The following is a 20,411-nucleotide window of genomic DNA, read 5'->3' as shown; positions in this document are numbered from 1 at the left end:
TCAACCACTATTAAATATTAATATGGTAATTTGATTATAATTATATTCATAATTAATAATCAGTGTTCCAAATTGATAGTTTAATAACTTTATGAGACTGATTTAGGTGAATTGGCTATATTTTTCTGTTCTTACAGATGGTGCCCCAACGAGCTGACTTAGAGTAAATCAAGTCATATCATTTCTTATAATTAATAATTGTTTATGATAATTATTAATAATTCTTATAGCCATCCAACCACACTTTTGAACAGTGAGATCCACACAAGTGTTGCTCAGGTTCATTCCGGCATATTTGGTATCCTTATGGAAGGGATAGCATTTATGATAACGCCCTTTTATTAATATATTTGACGCCCTGTGCAAGGTCATCATTTATTCATAAAAGAGCCATCCTTAATCCCCAACATTTTTGGTGATCCTTGATGAAGGCAATTGGTATCTTTAAACAGATACCCCAACATAGTTGACGCCCCGGTGCGTAATTACAACAATATTTTATTATTCATAAACAGGTGGCACAGTCAGTAAACTATTATAACCCTTAATAAACCCCACAAAATTAAACTTTACAAAAGATTATAGATCACAGAGGCCATTTATTGTTAAAATCAGCAGTATTATATAAAGTGTTCTCTATTATCTCCATGCTAAAGAAAATACCAAAAAAATCATCACACAAGTAAACTGTGACCAATATAAATAAACCAACAATTTGCAAATTAAAGAAATGTATTAACTTCCTTGCAGACATTATTTTGTTATTTCATCATACATTTTCACAACATTACTTTATGCATTTTTACCACCTCTGAAATTAGTTTTAATCCAATTTTTAAACTAAGAATCTAATTTAAATCAAACTTCAACAATAAATCATTTCTACCAATCACTCCAGATCTAATAAAAATATTTCCAGCAAACAAACTTCATTTTACAATACCTCGTCACCTGAAATCATCAATGTAAATTGTGAGACAAACAATGCTCCTAATGTCATTTCACGACTTAATCCACAACTCAGATTACCTTATGAATATGGTCAACATTTATACCCCACAAACTCAAAATGGCCTACAGCATGAGGAATAATTAAACTCTACAGGTTTCTCACAAAAATAATCACACGAATCAAAGTAGACAGCAGTGGCGTCTCCGATACTAATTAGGTGATACTAATTAGATCTCTCTCTCTCCTCAATCTGCTCTCACTGTCGCCCTCTGGTGTTATTTAAACCAACCTACGCAAACCAAAACCATGAAAAGGAAGCAGATAAACAGACCATCCACACCACTTCACACTTATCTCATCATAAATAATCTGTGTCATCTAATCTTATTAATCTTATCCATGAAATGTCAGAAAATAGTGAAAACTATCTGTTATAAATCCCCACAGCACAAACACATGAATTCAAATGTCTTGTTTCAATAAACCAACACGTTTAAATATAAGAAAATATAAGTTTATGATCATATATGACCAATAAAATCATTAAATCTTTAAATTGGAGAATTGGAACCAGCAGATATTTGACATTCAAGCTTGTAAAATGACTAAAATGGTGATTTGATTATAAAAACAGCTGCAACGAGTCAATTCATCTGCTAATTGTTGCAGCTCTATTCCCACACATCACACGAGGACTCTGAGGAAAGAAACACACTTTTCTCTGATTAAAAGCAAATCTAAATTAAAGCTCGTCCTTTCTGCTCCCCGTCTTCTTCTTCTCCTTGTGGAAGACTTTTCCATCTGACTGCTTCCTAAAGCTCAGTCTGACGTCGTCATTCAGCCCCTGGTCCTTCAGCTTCTGTTGGAGCTGAAAAACATTATTACTCACACAGAGAGATTACATTCTGCATTGTTCTTTATATTTAATCCTCTGGAAGCTCTTTTTCAGCCTTTTTTTCCTCACATGATAGTTTGTGACTTTCCCTGTTTCTTCTCCTGTAAACGCTCGGGCTTTTCTCACATTGCTGGATTGTATTTGGACATTTTCTTGGTGGCAGATAGAAGTTTTTACTGCGTCTTGATTCATTAATAGTCACAATTCCACCTCAACAAAGCCTTCAGAGTGGCACTACGACGCTATTTACTTCTCATGTTACGTTACTGTCCAAAGCATTGTAATGTTTAGAACATAGAGTTTGTCAATGATTTTTGCTCTGTTTATTTATTTTAAATATCTCTTTATCTGTTTCCTCCTCAGACTGTTTCTTTTACTGCCTTAATGTGAATTCACTCTCCGAGGGTCAGTAAAGTTTCACCTTGATGCTTCCAACAGTCATTTGTTGCTCAGTTTTTGCATAAAATTTGAATAAAAAGAATAAAAAGCAGATTTACCTGCTTCAGCATTGCCTCCATCACAGCAGGGTCATTCAGATCCAGAGAGGAGCTCTTCCTCTGCAGCCTCAGTCTGATCACTAGCTTTGAAGTGACTTTAAACAGAAAATCAAACATGATTAGTTGAGAGATTTCTGCTTGGATAATAATCAGCATCCTGTTGATGTAAAAGTGTCATCAGTTAGTTTTGTCCTGCCTGTGGTCAGTTTAGAGCTATACTGCAGGCCTCCACCAGGGGGCGGGGCTTATCAATAAGTTATCAGCAGTTACTTCCTCCATCTGTTGATATTCTCACATTTAAGTCAACACAAACTGATTATCTGCAGTTGGTCACACTGCACGCTAACATCAGCATCCCGGATTTTCACATTTATTGTCATATGATGCTAAAGTAAACCTTAATCTAATATAAATCCTGTTGAATCAGGGGTTACCACTCACCTTGACTGTAGCAGATGAATGGATACTTCTGTTCACAGTTCCCGTCCCACCATCCTCCAGAGGATGTGAAATCTGCTGCTGCACAATCCTGATTGTCACTGTTAGGTTGCCCTGCTATCCAGTATCTGAAGGAGGAGCTACTTCCATCGGACCACTTCCAGGAGTCTCTGAACAGGCCGATCCAGACATATCCTCCTGCTGGAACCAGCTCCTGGACCTTCTGGTTCTCTGTCATGTCTCTCACACTGGCCAGGTCTGTGTGGTGTTCTCTGCAGTAGCTCTGGGCCTCAGTCCAGGTCATTGAGTCGTCAGTGAGGACAAATGTCACATCCAGCCCTGAAAATAGAGCACAGAGAAATGCTGTGCAGAGGCAACATAACACACAACACTGATGCATACTTTATATTTGAGTTTTTCTCCTTATGAATATTTTTCTCAGCAGTTTAATGTTTCTTAGGGCGTTTTCACACCTGAAAGTCCGAACCAAGGTCCGTGTTCATTGTATACATTTGGTCCGGTTGGTTTTGGTTTCACACGGCAAAAGGAATAACGGACTTTACAAGACAATTCTACTGGACACGTCATCTCCCTGTGGACTTCCGCGGCTCATTTTATTCTGGTTACGCTGCGTTGTTAGGCCGGCCGGCATCTGACGTCAGTGTTACTTCTTTAACGTGTTTACACAAAATGAATCCAGCGAGCCACCTTTTACTCCGTTTGAGTCCTTTTCCCATGTGTTATGCGTCCATTGTGCACACAATTAAATGTTTGTCCTTGGTCTTGTGTTACCTTGCCGCTGATTAGTGATTGTGTTCACCTGCTGAGGCGCGCCGCGGAGCAACGCACACACCGTCGCGCGCATGCAGCAGCACGGCCGCTGTCACACACACGGAGCTGCACCTCCAGGCAGATCGCCGCAACAAATACTTTTGCTGGTCTTTTGCTACCAGCAGCATCAGCTTAATGAGCTATACGTGAGAGTGCTTGGTATTCGCAAGACCGTAATTCGAGAGCAGAAGAAGAAAAAAACATCCTGTCATTGATACGAAGGTCCGAACTATATAAAAAAAAGTTGTTTTCACACTGCAAAAGGTTCGGACCTTGGTTCGTTTGGTCCGGACCGAGACCACCTCTTTTGGTCGGACCAAACTTTGGCACCTTTCACACCTGGAATTTAGGTTCGGATCAAACTGAAAAGTCCTAAAGTCCGGACCAAACGAGATAGGTGTGAAAGCGCCCTTAATGAATGTGAGCATGAAGCTGAAGTCACCGTGGAGCTGCGTGCATATGAACTCCTTTTCTTGCAGCCCTGTTGACTGAGACAGTGACGTGGGATAAACCTGTTAATGATGGAGCTATTTATATAAACCTGCAGCTTCTCACAGTGAAATGAAGGCAGGACTCACGTCCATCTGCTTTAAATGACCTTCATGTAACTGGAGGCAGAGAGCAGCAGAGAAGGGGAGAGGTCAACAAGCTGAACTGGTATGTTTTACCTTCACTGCTCAATATTCTCACCTCTGACATCAGAGCAGACTGCCTGAATGTTGTCTGTGCAGCTGGTATCTAACCATTGTCCATAACCATCAATCACTGTGCAGTGTTCTCCACTTCCTCCATTGCTTGGTTCTCCAGCACCCCATTGTCTGAACTCCTCCTTCCCGTGTGTGTAGAAACTTGTGTCTGACAGTGACCACCTCCACATCAAGTCATCGTCATCGTACAGCCCGAGCCAGGGTGCCTGAAACAAATATATATATATTTTTTTTTTTTTAAGATTTTTTTTTGGCATTTTTTTGCTTTATTGATAGTGATAGATAGAAAGGGGGGGATAGAGGGGAAGACATGTGGCAAAGGGAGCTCAGGCCGGATTCGAACCCGGCTCCGCCGCAGTAAGGACTCAGCCTACATGGTAAGCGCTCTACCGGTGTGAGCCACCGGGACGCCCCGCCTGAAACAAATATTTGCATTATTTATAATATTCAGGTGTCTATATGAATATTGAAACAGGTTCTGCTTCCTGTAATAAATCCTGCTGTTCATACTGGAGATCCCTTATAATGCACATTCAATGGGGAACTAAATCCTTCGTCCTCGTTCAGTGTAAAAAAAGATTTTAAAGTTTCTCTGAAGTATCAGCGCTCAGATTGTTAAACTTTTAATCCACCTGTCACTGACATGATGTCAAAAACATGTTTGAAAGTAAAGAAAGAGGAAAGTGAACTCACAGACACTCCTGCTGTTTCTGCCATACTGTTCAGGATCTCCACATCCTCCATGCTCTCTATAGTGGCCAGGTCTGTGTATTTCTCTCTGCAGTAACTTTGTGCTTCAGTAAAAGTCTTCAGGTCAAAAATGAAATGGTACCGACGTAGAACACACAGGCCTGTAGAGATACACATGCATACTGATCACATTTATGCGATAAATAACTTTTTAATACATGTTCACTTTGTAACTTTATATTTTACAGGGTTCATGTACATTTTCGGTAGTCAAATTCAAGAACTTCGAGGTTCATTTTTAAGATTTTCCAGGACCTTACGACGGTAGTAAATTGTATGTTTTAGATGGGTGCTTACATACTAAAAAGCGTAATTTCATTAACCATACCAACAGCCAGGGTATTACACTTTTAACAACCAAAAGTATAGTTTGCTAATCTGATAAAACATCCTATAGTGGCATGGGAATCTCGGGGCTCGGAGCAAAAGTGATCAAACAGCAGCTGGTGGAACTATACACGACCCAAACTAGGAGGAAAGCCCCACAAATACTTCAGGACCCCTCACATCCACTATGAATTAGAAAACTCCCTTCAGTAAGAAGGTACAGGGTAGAGCAACAAGAAACATCTTAAAATAAATATTACTTTACCTTTCCTATAGAACAGCTCTTTACCTTGTTCTTTTATTGAGCAAACTCAATGTTATGTCATGTTATTTATCAGATTTACACGACGGCACCTGTCTCTACATGGTCGCACGTTCACAAATCTCCTCTCTCTCTCTCTCACACACACACACACACACACACACACACACACACACACACACACACACACACACACACACACACACACACACACACACACACACACACACACACACACACACACACACAGGGCTGGACTAGGACAAAAAATCAGCCCTGGCATTTTTGCCCCGACCAGCCCATCAAAACTGATAACTCACCACGTATCTTAGTGCTCTCTTAACCATGTAGATATGTTAACTATATCACTCCACACTACACTACATTCAGGCTACATAAGATGGCCCTCATCCTAAAGTGTCAAAACACAGGAAGTCAGAATAGATAACTTTCACTTTTTAATATAAATGCAATAACATGCAGCACAACAAAGCAAGATAATAGGCCTGCAGGAAAAAAAATAAAGAACACACAGAACTGTAAAAGTACAGTGCAAACTCCATGCTCACTTTAAAATGGTGTTCTACTAATTCTCAAGAAACAAATGTTTACATATCTAAAAAGATCCCTTTGGGTGAGCAAATTAGCCTGCAGAGACAGAAATGTCCTACTAGCAAATTTAACACTGTCACACTAAAATCATAATTTTCACGTCCAACTGCTCGTCTGTTTATCAACTCCAAATCTATCAACAACTGATCAAGCTAGCACAGACAACAGCAAATCAGCTTCAAACACTAACAGAACTGACCAACATGAAATTATGACGAGGCACTAGAATGTTAAACTGGTAACAACAGCAAGCTTAGCCTAGCATGTTGCTGTGCCAGTCAATGAACTTCAACCGATTAAGTCAATAAGTTAAAGTCCATAACTGAAAAACTTCATTAAAAGTTCAGACCATAGACTGTATAAAATAGGTTCAGACTAAACATATAGAGGCAGCAGAAACTGTGCTCTTGCCCCCTGGCTGTGCGCGCACCTGTTACTGTTTGTAAACAAGACACCGTCTATACACGATACACTGATGATGTAGCAAACTACACTGTGTTCAAAAAGTTAGCAAGCTAACAAAAGTTATTAACCTGACTTCATGATATTTGAGCCAGGCAGAGAAATATTTATTGCTTCTTACCGCATGTTGCCGGGTGCTGCCATCTTTCCATCTCTCTCCTAACTCCCTAAAGGTTAATTCCTCCATCATCACCTGGCGGCGCCGTGCTGAGTCAGCTCCAGCTGCCGCAGCACCAAACATTTCCAAGAGGTTTGGCGCATTTTGCAGCATCTGCCTGAAGGGCTTGTCGTTTGTTTTTCTCGTAATTTCTCTGCTACTTCTATGCGTTTCTCTTACATTTTTATTTTCTGGCTGTGCCGTGACTGACTGATTGATTGACAGCCGATGGGCCCAAGGAGGGCTCTCGGCCCTGGCTGATTGACAGCAGAAGGGGCCAAGGAGGAGGGGGCCTTGGCCTTCTGCCCTACCTCTACCTGTTTTATTGGCCATTGGGCAGTCAGTCAACCAAAAAATATATTAAATTAAAATAATATTTTTTTGTTTTGTTTTTTCAAGTCGTTCGGCCCAAAAGTCTTGCCGGCCCACCGGGCATTTGCCCGGTATGCCAGTCCAGCCCTGCACGCACACACACACGCACACACACACTAAGGCGAGCACACACATGCACGCACACAGGAGAGCACACACACGCACGCGCACACACACACACAGGTGAGCACGCACACACCATCAGAAAATATGTGGGGTCACCAGCTGTGTGTCGGTGTCCGTCAGTCTCTCAGTCATTTATCCTGTAACTAGCTGTTAGCATAACAAATCATAGCTAGGGCTGACTGTGGTAAACGCTTCTGCCTCAACTTTCATACGAGTCCAGAGTGCAGACGAAAAAAGCTGGATCTCTTGTTCTGCAGACTTTACAGCAGGCTACATGAGGATTTGGTCCACGTATTGTCCATGGTTTGTATTTAGCATTTTCAGCGCTCATTAGAAAAGCATGTCCTCCTTCCATCCTTACGTGGCTATTAGTTATTTTTTCGACTTAACATGTAATTATCTATAGTCAGACGGCTGGTTGTTGCAAGATAAATACAAGCATTTACAAGCACTTTATCCAAAATCCAAGCACTTTTCAAATCATGAAAAACATTCAAATTGGAGCATTTTCAAGGACTTCAAGCACCCGTAAGAAACCTGGGATGTGTCTGATTCCAGCTTTTTAAAAAGGATATCAGGTCAGTGTGTGTTTGGGTTTAAAAGTCACTTTGATAAAGATCAGAGGACTCACTTTATAAATTACATCCTCCGAGCTGGACCGGAAATATAGAAATCAGCAGAAAATATTTCAACGCAAGTGTCCGACATGGTGAAGGTGGCGGGGCCCTGAGACCTTAGGCCTCGGGACCAGAGCTCTTTATCCAGCCATGTATGATGTCATCAACATCAACCAGTCTGCTTTAGTCTCTATATCAATTATAATGTAAGTGAAGTGCATCATAAAAGACTTGTGATAAGAGCGCTGCAGCCATAATGATATATCAATGTAGTGTGAATATAAAAGAAAGAAAGACTTGCCTGGTGCAGCCATGAGGAGCAGAAGAACTACCAACATCTTGTTTTCTCTCTCGCTTCAGGTGGATGTGACACTTGAGACTCGCTGCTGTTGAAACAGATCTATTGTGGGCAATTCCTCAGAATTATTCAAACTGGCCTGATCATACGCAGCAGTCATTTGCATATTGCAGGAACAGGCACATTTTGCTCATTTTCCTATCAAATGTGATCTCACTTTGTTGGTCACAAACAAATCATGACTTTAAATCTGAAGTGAAGGATTCAAAGATACAGGAGTGAAAATATGTAAAACTAAAGCATTTTTCACAACCAAAAAACAGTTCATTCATTTCACTTTGTATCCATCTGTTTCTGTAATTCTATTTTTAATTTTAGATTTGGCTAGTAATTTATTCTAAGTAAATTCACAAGAATAGGATGAAGGGAGAAAGAGAGAGGAAGAGAGGGAGAGAGAGAGGGATATAGGGAGGGAGGATTCCTGTGGGCAATTCCTCAGAATTATTCAATCTTTATGGCCTGATGAGACGCAGCAATCATTTGCATATTAATGACATTACAGACATACACACAAATAAACAAACACAACATACACAGACACACACCTAGACAGACCTCACACAGGTTTAAGACACACACACACCTCACACGTTTAAGACACACACAGATACACACACAGACACCTGTTAGAAAAATTGCATGAGGAAACCTTGAAAATTGAATAATCTGACACCAACAGAAAATCCTCACCATTTTTCTGCGCAGATCGTTGATGGGGAAATGATGAGCAGGAAGACGTCCAAGTTCTCAGTTTAACATAATTTTATGACAATATGTCAAAAAATGTGCAATATTACAGAGGTCTCCGAGTCCAAAAACTCCATGTCCCTGATACAACAGACGGGTTTCAGTTCGTGAAGTCTGAACCCCGTCTCTCTCCCTACGAACCCATTAAATCCTAACAATTGTTTACTAAACTTGGTGGTAGATTTCTTCCAGGAAGTTCCGCCTTCTTCATCCGCTGATTCGCCAGTCTTAATCAATACAAGGACACGTCATGCCACCTGGGCAACAATCTTGCTGCCCGGAACAAGGCCGTGACATCAAGTCCTGACCTGGCCTCTTCTCCAGAACATTCAACAAAACCTTCTGCCTTGTTATGTCTTACAGAGATATTATGTCTTACAGAGATATAACAGAAGCCAAAGGATTTTCACTGTCTTACATGGATTCTAAAGTCTAAAAAATATGAAATACAATATATTCTTTGTGATTATAGAATCTTAATCAGTTTAAGCAAATGAAATATATGTAATCAAAGTAAATAAACTCAAACTCAAACCTCTCCAAGGTTTAGTGAATTATGCATACATAGTGACCTTTGATAGTGACCTGCGTCACGCACAGAGACAGAGAACAGGGACAGACAAAAACAGAAGCAGAATAATCAAACTATTTTATACACACCTCACACGTTTAAGACACACACAGGTAGACACACACACACAGAGACAAACAGACAGACACCCGCCCACCCACACACACCTGTACTTGTATTTCCAAACCAAACTCAATGTAAATTTGATCTAATTTTAACACGCCCAGGTCAAGTTTCTGCACACAGACAAGCCTTTTGTCTGCTGAAGTGTGAGTCAGCGAGGTGAAGTGAGGACAGCTCGACACACAGAGCACACATTAATTTAGTGTCAGTTTAAATCTGGAGTTGTTTGATTCCACTAATAATCATTTTAACAACCAAGAAAATAGATTTTTTAATTGATTTATACTTTAATTAACCATTACCCATTGAGATACTTCTGACTCAGTCACCATTAAATTATGGTGACTGAGTCAAAAGAATTATGCGATTGGGGATGGGCGGAGGGTGTTTGCTTGTTTCTATGTTTTTGTTATTTTTATATTTTATGTATATATTATTATTATCTCCTTTTTTATGTAAAGTGCTTTGTGTTGCAAACACTCTTGTATGAAAAATGCTATACAAATAAAGTCTGATTGATTGATTGATTAATCATCTTATTATGGGAAGCCACATTGAAACTATAAACACACACATCAAACATTTTCGCAATACACCATCATAACAGGACACTTGGTTGTGTTGGGGTGTGTGCTTGTGTACGTCTGTGTGCGTGTTAGAGTTTTCAGTGCCCCCGAAAGTCGTTTTAATGTGACGGGAAGGCCGGCTAAATTACAACGTCAAAAATAATGCCAAGAAGTGGACGAGAACTTATTGAAATAGTTATATCAACATGCATTGGGTGAGATCACACTTCACATGTGTGCGATTCTTTTCAAAGCAGCCTGGAGAGACTTTTTCAGGAATGTCTCGTTTAGCTCCAGGCAGCCGTGCAGGGAGAGTTTGTGTTCAGCCTTCACCTGGAAAACACAGGAATATTACATACAACACTTCCTCCGCTGTTCAGACATTATGCATGATGTACATCTCCAGACTTACATGGCTGTTGTATTTGGTGAGGACAGTTAGCATCATCTTTGCAAACTTCACAGACTTTGTGAATTGAGGACACTGGCTGACAAGCTGTTCAATAAACTGTGTGAACAGTTCTTCACTCAAATCAGGCTGAAACAAATGGGGATGAAAAACTCAATAACAATGACAACTAGAAAATTTCCTCTGGGGAAATTCTGAAAGGGCCACGGGGGCTACTGCCGGTGTGTGTACACTATGATGAGATTCTTCAGAGATTTCAAACTATGCCCTTTAACCTCAAAATGTGTGTGTGCGTGTGTGTGAAATGTGTATCTGGAGGAGTGTGCACGCTTATGCGCGCATTTGTGTGTGTGTAGCAAAAATCGCATAAAGTTACCTGTGTGTGTGTGTGTGTGTGTGTGTGTGTGTGTGTGTATGTGTGTGTGTAATTAAAATCACATAAAGTTACCTGTGTGTATGTGTGCGTGTGTGTGTGTTTGAAGCATGTGTATCTTGAGGAGAGTGTGCGCTTACGCGCATGTGTGTGTGTGTGTATCTGTAACTGTAATCACATCAAAGATCAAAGGCAATCAGATCAAAGCAATCAACAGAATTAACTGACACCTGTTCCCGCACAGTGACAGCAGAGGTGGACAGACCGGAATTTCTGGCCTCGAACAAAAAGCATTTTTGGCAAAACCATAATACCTATCATTGATCCGACTTCACTTTGAGCGTCCTGAGTTCTTCCTGAACGTCTACATATGTTTTTTTTTAAGAAAAATGAAAAAAATAGCTTTGTTAGAGCGATCTAAAAAAACTGTTACATCTCCCTTTTTCAGAAATCTTCCTGCGTTTTTAATATGGGAGCCAATGAGGCTGTTGGTGCGTGTTGGTGGCGCGTCTGTGCGTCCTACGCCCAAACTATAACTCTGACAGCTTTACCAGGTGAAATGGGTACCGTTACTAGGTGAAATTATGCCGGAGAAGTAGACGTTTAAAAATCTCCAATTATTGTTCTTTTTCGCTCATTGTTTTTCAGCCGTCCCATTCATTTCAATACAAAATTTTGGGCAGTTTTTCACGACTTACGTTACGAAAAATTTATATTCTGTAGAGAAAAGTAATAGCACACCGATCCCGATCAAACCGCACGATTTGATATATAATTTGTCCTGCAACTCTTCAAGTTGTAGGACTAGTAGCGGGACGAAATTGCGTCCAGAAGAGGAAGAAGAAAAAATCCACAGTATAACAGTAGTGCTCGGGGCTTCGCCCAGTGCACTACTGTTATACCGCACCCAGCACTGGTCCCATACAGCAATAGCTGTAGGGACCAATGCTGGGTGCGATTGCCCCGTGGCCCTAATTAAAGCTGCAAGCAGTGATGGTTAGGAAAAGGGGGCGTGGTTAATCAAAAAGGGCGGGACTTTATGAAATATTGTTATGTAGAACTGTTCAGTAATGGAACAATAAACGGACCAATTTCATTAGGGTCCTTGCACTGTTAGTGCTCGGGCCCTAGTTATGACTACTTGCTGTACTTTTCCCAAGAATAAACATTCAACTCACCTTGGAGTCGAGCAAGCTGTGGATAATAGAGAGAACTGCCTCACTCCACGCTACTTTAAATGTCATTCTGAGGGGAGAACAAACAATTATAAACCAGTGGTGGAGTGGAACTCAGTACATTTACTCATGTACTGCACTGAAATACAAATTTGAATTACTTGTACTTAGTATTTTAATAGTATGCAACTGTATACATCTACCCAACTAGATCTCAGAGCGAAATATTACAGTTTTTTCAGTTTTTCCCCCCCTTCACATCCAGTTAAAGACATTTATGTCAAGTTGTGTTGATTCTGAAGATCAACTGAAGGATGACAATCCTACTTTTAAAGCAAAATATCCTCTTAATGCATTTGTCACAAAGCTTAAAACAGCCATTTGTGTGACTGTGTAGAGATACGTGAATCTTACAGGACAGCCACGCTACAAACATGATGATCTTATAGAATATGATGCATCACTGCAGATTAAACTACCCAACAGGATTTCAAACATCTACAGCAGCAACAAACACATTAATGCAGCAGGAATATTCATCCAGAAACATCAGATAGAATCAGGAAACATTTTACTGCAACATTTATACTTTAACTTTTCATATTTATTTACTTTCACTGAACAGTACTTTTACTTGTAGTGGAGCACTACACAATTAAGGATAATTATATACATAATTTAAATGTGTTATCTTACTGAAGCACCAGCAGTCTGTAATGTGAATCCAAGCAGCTTTCTACCAGTCTGTTCAGCAGTTCTGCTTGTGGATTACCTGGAAACAAAGCAAAAGATGTTGATGCTGGGGACAAGAGGTGAGGAAACAAGGTCCTAACATCCCAGCATCTGCCCTCTGTCTCCACATACTACTATTGTGTTTTATCACCAGTTCTCCTCAACCATGACTCAGCATTTTTAGACATCTGACTACATTTACATTAGTATTTCTCTTTTTTTCCAATCGATGCATTGCTCTTAAGCTGTTTTTGGGTACCTACCTGTGTCTCCACATACTTCTATTGTGTTTTATCTCTAGCTCTACTCAACCATCATGTTCAGTTTTACACCAGTTTCTTTCCATTCTCCTCTCACAACTAATTCATTTGACGTTTAGACTGATCGCCTAATCTAAAAGCAAGAAAACAGTCAAAATTTCAACCCTCTGTTTCTGATTGGTACATTGCTCTTAATGTTTTTAGGACCTCTGTCTCTACATACAATGTGTTTTATCACCAGTTCTCTTCAACCACGCAGTTTTAGACAACTGACTACATTTACACCAGCTTCCCTCCATTCTCTGCTTCGACTAATTTACATTGTGTTTAGACTAATCAACTCATCAAAGAAAACAGTCAAATTATCAACCCTTTTTCTGTTTCTAATTGCTATATTGCTCTGAAGCTGTTTTGCTCTGTCTGCACATACTACTGTTGTTTAATCCATAGTTCCCCATGATGCATGGTTTTATACAACTGCCCTTCTCTCTTTGTTTCCAATTGGTGCACTGCTCTGAAGCCGTTTTGGGGACCTCTGTCTTCACATAGAGTTCACGTAGTTCTCCTCCACCATGACCCAGCACGCCTGTCTCAACATCCCACTACTGTGTTTTATCAACAGAAGTTCTCCTCAACCATGACACGATTTAGACAACTGCCTACATTTCCATCAGTCTCTCTCCATTCTCTCCTAACCATTTTCTCATAACATAAAAGTAAGAAAACAGCCAAAATCTCAGCCCGTTCCTCACAGATGTTCTTTTCCTCCAGAACTGGTCCGATCAGAGCCTGGAACATTGGTCTGGGGTAGCGGCTACACAGAGACGTCACCGCAGTGACGAGGCATCTGGAGGCTGGCTCTGACAGGGACAGCACCTGCAGTAAAATAGCATCCTGTTAGGATCAAACACAGCGACACGTTTAGCATCATTTGCAAAATAAGTGATGGACCTTCTGCAGCAGGAGGCTCCGGGTGAGTGTTGCTGCCGTGCTGAAGCTGAAGTCAGGAGTGGGAGCCAAAATACTGCTGCACAGTTTAGGCAGAGTCTGCTCCGGTAAATCAGGCAAACTCAGCATGCTGCACACCACCTCCACCTGAACAGGAGAGGAAGAGATGTGGGATTAGTGTTGGTGTTTCCCCACCAATCAGTAAGTAATTTATATCACGAGTGGGTTAGTGAAGCTCAAAGGGTATTACTCCTGTAAACTAGTGATGTGTTGCGAACGAGCCGGTTCAAAGAGCCGGTGGGAGCCAGCTCACGTCCGTCATCAAGCCATTCTTCTTTCTTTCCTTTTTTTACTTTTCTCGTAAGGAAAAGTACCTGTGGTGCATGCTGTGCAAACCAATCATGTGAGGATTGACAAAGCTCATACCACCAAGCAGGGAGGGGCGGGGTGGCAGCGCTGAGACGTGACAGGGGGAGGAGGAGACACGCAGAGAGGAGAGACAGGAGTGAAGACGAGAGAGGAGTGTGGTGTAAAGATGAGTGAAAGTCGAAAAAGAAGTAGCGTTTGGATGCATTTTGTCACTTGTGACAACATGGAAGCACAGTGTAAAATTTGTAAAGTGAAGCTCTCCTATCCAGCAGGGTCCACTTATAACTTACACAGGCATTTCAGAACTGTACATCCAACAGTTCAGTTGAAAGAAAAAAGGCAGGCTGCTTCTGCCACTACTCCACCTGTTGCTCCTGACATTAAAATTAATTTCTATACTTAGGTTTTTATATGCATTTTTCTATCTGCTTTGTATAGCAGAGTGGTTCTTAAAGCAAGTTAGAGAGTTACAAGGGATTTTACAACAGTAAATACCATTGGCTACAGCAATTTTTTTGAATTTGAAGTGATATATGTGTTCAAATACAAATCACAAGTCAAATCAGCGCAAAATTTGTCTGAATTATAAAAAGGTATAAGTGGTAAAATGAAGAGCCTTTGGGAGCCAGAAGAGCCGGCTCTTCTTGGTGAGCTGAGACAAATGATCCGGATCACTAAAAAGAGACCAAATTCACATCACTACTGTAAACTAGCCAGTGGTAACTATATTGATCGACAATAAATTCAGTGGCATTTGTAAAATATCACAAATACCTTTAAATATAATGAAATTTACACCTACAGAAGTATTAATGTAGTGGGAAGACATTAACAAGAAATCAGCTACCTACTTGGTTTGGATTACAGTCATTGAGCACTTTGAACAGCTCCATGGAGCTCTGGTCCATCTGCACACAGACAACAAGTGGATTAATAACAAATATCACTCAGTCTGAGATAACTGAGCAAAACCTCATCTTACCTCCATCTGACTTTCTAGCAATTCTTTTATTTGCAGGACAGAGACCTAAATAAATAAAGAAAAAGACCAAGTTTTGTTATTTCAACTGTCAGCGGCATGAAAAATACAGTATATAAAATATGATGGTCTGATTAGTTTACTTAATTTTGTCCCTTCTGCTTTCAGGTCGTTATCACATCATCATTTGAAAAAATCTGTCTCTTTAACCCTCTGAACCACCACATTTTACTCACTGTGGCCTTGTATTTCAATGCAATATATAAAATCTACATAAAACATGTATGACATCTATGGAATCAGAAGTGGGAACAACTCAAACATGTCTTTGTGCAGAATAACACAATGAGAATGACAGAAATCAGAAAAAAAGAAAAAATGCAAGTTGAATTTCTCTGGTAAGTAATTTACATATAAACTGTTTTCCAAGTGGCCACAGGTGTCCTGAATGTTGTAAAACCAGTTTTCTCCACATATTAAAGTATTATCATGTTTTCAGCCTCTCCTGTCCTCTCCTCTCTGCTCTGTGTAAACGCTTTATTTTGATTGACACATGTAGAATGTTAAAATAATTGATTATTTTCTATATTGGTAAATGATTTGATGCTTGATTTCTGCTCCTCTGTTGTCTGTCTCTGTTCTCTGTCTCTGTGAGTGACGCAGGTCACTCTCAAAGGTCAAACCTTGAGTGTAATATCTCTCTCTATGCATTTATTTTAAGTCAGACAATATGATTTTGATACAATGATTATGTTTGTGTGTTAATTTTGGTTTAGAAACTTTGACTACATATATTTCATTGTCTGTTTCATATTTTTTAGACTTTTAGAATCTATGTGAGACAGTGAAAATCCTTTGACTCTGTAAGCCATAATATCTTTGTAAGACACAACAAGACAGGAGGTTTTTGTTGAATGTTCTGGAGAAGAGGCCAGGTCAGGATGGCCTTGTCCGGGGCAGCTAGCAACCAGCTGGCATGACGTGCCGTTGTGTTAATTGGGACTGGCGAATCGGCGAGTGAGGAGGGCGGAACTTCCTGGAGAAAATTGACCAGCATGTTTTGTAAACAAATGTTAGTATTTTAATGGGTTCAGGGAGAGAGTCGTGGTTCAGACTTCACGAACTGAAACACGTCTGTTTGTATTCAGGGACATGAGTTTTTGAACCCGGAGATTCTCTGTAAAGTGCACATTTTTTGACGTATTGTAATAAAACTATGTTAAACTGAGAACTTGGATGTCTCCAGCTCTTCATTTCCCCATCAACGATCTGCGCAGAAAAATGGTGAGGTTTTTTCTGTTGGTGACAGATTATCAATTTTCAAGGTTTCCTCATGCAATTTTTCTAACAAGAATAAAGACATTTTAACAGAAATATCAACATTTTAAGGTTGGGTTTGATCACTTTTTTATCACAGAAACCTATGCAGCCGATGATCCATTAAAGGACTCGTGGAAAGTTAAAATTTTGAAGATGGTGTCTGTTTTTACAGTTTCCTATAACGATAAAGGCTTTATCTTTGTATCTTAAAAGAACTTGCGTCTCAGTCCCACGTGGCGCTCAGAGGGGTTAACCTCCTAAATTTGTGTGTAAGACAGTTTTCTTGACTCTAGGGACCGATCTGAACAGATTTTTACCATTTCAACCTGCATTTTGAACAGAAACTTTTAGAACCGATGATCCTTTCAAGGACCGCCAGAAAGTTCAAACCTTGACGATTATCCCTGCTTTTAACTGTATATTTTTGGTGATTACTAAAAGAAAACATATATTTCAGTGGTTTAGAGGGTTAATGGAAAGACATGAAAGTGGTAAAGTGTTTGATACGGGACAGATAAAGGATGTCTCTACCTTTACATGTTCGGGCAGGACGTCACATGGAGCGTCTGCTGCCAGCTGCAGGTCTTCAGCAGGAGCTGCTGTTTGTTCTCCACTATTGAGACATTCGCCACCACAGACGTCCATCTTTTTCCGTTTACTCTGCTGTCCTGTTGGCTCACTGTCCGAGTCCAGAGAGACAAAGCTGCCTTTTCTCTTCCGTTGTGACCCGAGCTCAGATGAACCCGAAGCCCTCTGGGATCCAGACTCCACTGTTGGATCGCTGAAGCAGGTGGCCCATCCTCCGGTCCCGACGGAGCCAGCGGAGCGCCGTGACAGCTCCGTGAGTCTCTGGCTGCACAGGGCTGAGCACAGAGGCTCCTCGCTCCAGGGCCCCACGTGTCTTCCCAGCTGTCTAACCAGAGCGGAGACCCAGGGGCTCGGCCCAGGGTCCCGGCTGAGGCAGCGGAGGAGACGGAGGACAGAGGGCCGAGGGAGCGCCGGGTGGACCAGATGGACCAGGGACAGCAAGTTCTGTTGGAATAATGCTGGAAACAGGCACACCAGGGGTTGACTGAAACAGGAAACAGGTGAGGAGAAGAAAAAGGTTAGTCACATCACATGGGAGACAGTCGCTGTGTCCCAATGTCAAGGAAGGATCCTCAAACGGCTGGATTTGAAGGATACTACGTCATGGACATCTGTTGAAGGACTGTCCCAATGTCCAGGATCCTCCAGAGGACAGAGTCCTTCTTTTGCCCAAATTCCAAAGATGCATGTGTGTATCCTCTGTGCGCCCCGACTACCCATAATGCTTTGCGCACACCAGTCTACCGGGAGATTTAAAAATGACGAGCGTAGAAACAGCGACGCCGGCGGCGCAATATGCATTTAAATATACAAGCATTTTCAGTTTACACTGAATGTTATCACATAACTTACAAAACGTGTTCAAAGTCAAGCAAAAACATGTACATGAACAAATGGCAGAATATTTATCTAAAGATAATAAACATTATCTTGATACAATGCCGGTTAAGTTAATTAATGCCATCTCAGTTGCTAAAGTTATTGTTAATTAATTTATATACGTCAGATGATGATGTGCAAAGTATATACAGCTATGCCATTCAGAAAGTTATACATTTCTTTATTGTGTTTACAGGGGCCAAAAGTCCACTATTATCCTTTATTGTTATTTATAAATAACTGTTATTGTAAAATAAAAAATAAATAATCACAGAACACATTTCCATGGTGAATTATGTGCCGCTGCTTTTATGAAACTAAGTAGCGACCAAATTTAGCCAGGATCAATGAAATATTCAGGCTTAATCCACTTTGTGGCTTTTACTTGCTAAATCGTGGATATTCAACCTTAAAGCATCTTCTTCCATTTTCACAAATATGTGGCAGAGTGCTGATGCCAAAGACACATCCATATTGTGAACTGATTTTTAAATTGCAGCGCTGAATTAAAGCAGGACGTCCAATTACGCAATGATGCACAGCTGCACACTCTGAAGGCTGTTGTTCCATTTGTGCGTTACACCAGTGATAGGAAGGATACTCGCCTCGCCTCTGGAGGACCCGGGTCTGAAGGAAAGAGCCTACCAAGGAAGGATCCTTGAATTTGGGATACAGCTAGGCTGCGTCTCATCTCCCTTAATTTTCGCCTCCTCTATCCTCTCTTCTTTCGCAGGCGCCATGTTTAAGACCGTCCCAAAGCTCTTATTTGTGATCGGAGGATAGAGGATAGAGGAGGCATATCGGAGGAGGCACAAGCGAGGATACACGAGAGAATCCTATGCGGAAGTCTTTTAGTGGTGGCCCCGCCCCCTGACTTATTGAATAGACGCAGCAGCTGATCGGACTGATGTTATACATCGCAACATCGCTGTAGTTTCATACCTGAGTGAAGACAGATCACAGATTAAACTAAAGTGTGTCACCACAAGTTTTATATTTTATTTATATGATTCACCATGTAGATAAAATCTGTTTTATTGTGACTCTGAACAACAAAAACACCACAAACATATGTCTACATTTATAATAAATTAAGAGAAAGATCGCTCTAGAATTTTTTTTTCCTTTTCATGATCTGTTTTTTCCACCATACAGATTTATTATGGATATTATTAAAGTAAAAAAAAAAAAACAGTAGAGAGTATGAGAGCCCTAGGCTGCATCCCATTACCACTATTTCGCATCCATGCGTCCCTCACTTGCGCCGTTCACTTGCGTCTTAGTCCCACCCACTGGGGATGCATGGAGAGACGCAAGTGAGGGAAGCGAGGAGAGAGGAAACGATTTAAGAGAAATGGGACGTTCTTCCCTCCGGAGCGTCACGTGAAGCGACGTCCGTTTCTAATGGCGGCAGCAGATCACAGCTGGATCAGCTGTCAGTCGCTTTAACAGCTGGAGACATGCACTAATAATAATAATAATAATAACTAGGACTGCAAGCAGTACTGAACGGGCCCTCGCAGAGTGGAGCCGTCGGAGGAGGGCACGTCAGGGTAGGGCACGTCGGGGGAGGCCACATCGGGTGCGGCAATGTGGGCTCAGTCCCTATGTGTCCCAAATGGCATGTCTCCTACCACTGTGCTCAGGGTAGGTGGAAAACATAATTCTTGCTGTAGCCAGCAGGGGGCGCTATGACTGTGTGTAACTATTGACACCTGGGTGTGTCCCGGGCTGGACCCTAATCACGTGTGTGAAATTTGGGACAGATTGGACAATGTATGGTCAAGTTATGCAGTCTCGTCTGTTATGGCGAGATGCCATATTTTGGCGGCATGCCACGCCCACATAGTGTGACCGTCGGTAAAGCTTTCAATAACTTTTGATCCCAAAGGCCTTGTGATGGTACTGACCAAGTTTGAAGTCCATGGGGTGAAATCTGTAGGAGGAGTTCGTTAAAGTATGCAACCTGGAAATGGCCAAAAACTATGACAAGTGCGATATTCAAACCA

General features: G+C 41.0%; 2 protein-coding genes across 3 annotated transcripts in view; both read right to left on the bottom strand.

The window, feature by feature from the left end:
* Nucleotides 1-554: 554 nt before the first annotated feature.
* LOC131971224 (putative C-type lectin domain family 20 member A) lies at nucleotides 555-8,442 on the bottom strand. The gene is made up of 6 exons (XM_059332554.1): nucleotides 8,307-8,442; nucleotides 5,014-5,171; nucleotides 4,304-4,526; nucleotides 2,786-3,121; nucleotides 2,345-2,439; nucleotides 555-1,820 (listed from the first exon to the last, which is right to left on the bottom strand). Exons 1-6 carry the CDS (start codon nucleotides 8,341-8,343, stop codon nucleotides 1,695-1,697), a joined length of 975 nt encoding a protein of 324 aa, XP_059188537.1. The 5' UTR covers nucleotides 8,344-8,442; the 3' UTR covers nucleotides 555-1,694.
* Nucleotides 8,443-10,563: 2,121 nt separating this feature from the next.
* Nucleotides 10,564-20,411, bottom strand: part of fance (FA complementation group E) — a 44,870-nt gene continuing 35,022 nt past the window's right edge. Inside the window, exons 2-10 of one of the 2 annotated variants that reach the window (XM_059332552.1) lie at nucleotides 17,467-18,007; nucleotides 15,619-15,663; nucleotides 15,488-15,544; nucleotides 14,271-14,414; nucleotides 14,072-14,195; nucleotides 13,024-13,099; nucleotides 12,331-12,397; nucleotides 10,783-10,908; nucleotides 10,565-10,703 (exon numbers count right to left, since the gene is read on the bottom strand). In XM_059332552.1, coding sequence (XP_059188535.1) covers nucleotides 10,599-10,703; nucleotides 10,783-10,908; nucleotides 12,331-12,397; nucleotides 13,024-13,099; nucleotides 14,072-14,195; nucleotides 14,271-14,414; nucleotides 15,488-15,544; nucleotides 15,619-15,663; nucleotides 17,467-18,007 — 1,285 coding nt within the window. In that variant the 3' untranslated portion in view covers nucleotides 10,565-10,598. Of the gene's footprint in view, nucleotides 10,704-10,782; nucleotides 10,909-12,330; nucleotides 12,398-13,023; nucleotides 13,100-14,071; nucleotides 14,196-14,270; nucleotides 14,415-15,487; nucleotides 15,545-15,618; nucleotides 15,664-17,466; nucleotides 18,008-20,411 lie in introns of both variants that reach the window. The other variant, XM_059332553.1, reaches the window with a different exon arrangement.

Source organism: Centropristis striata, chromosome 5 (genome assembly GCF_030273125.1).
Source record: "Centropristis striata isolate RG_2023a ecotype Rhode Island chromosome 5, C.striata_1.0, whole genome shotgun sequence".
Classification (NCBI taxonomy): domain Eukaryota; kingdom Metazoa; phylum Chordata; class Actinopteri; order Perciformes; family Serranidae; genus Centropristis; species Centropristis striata.
The sequence above is the reverse complement of the archived record's forward strand: the minus strand, read 5'-3'. Positions and strand labels throughout refer to the sequence as shown.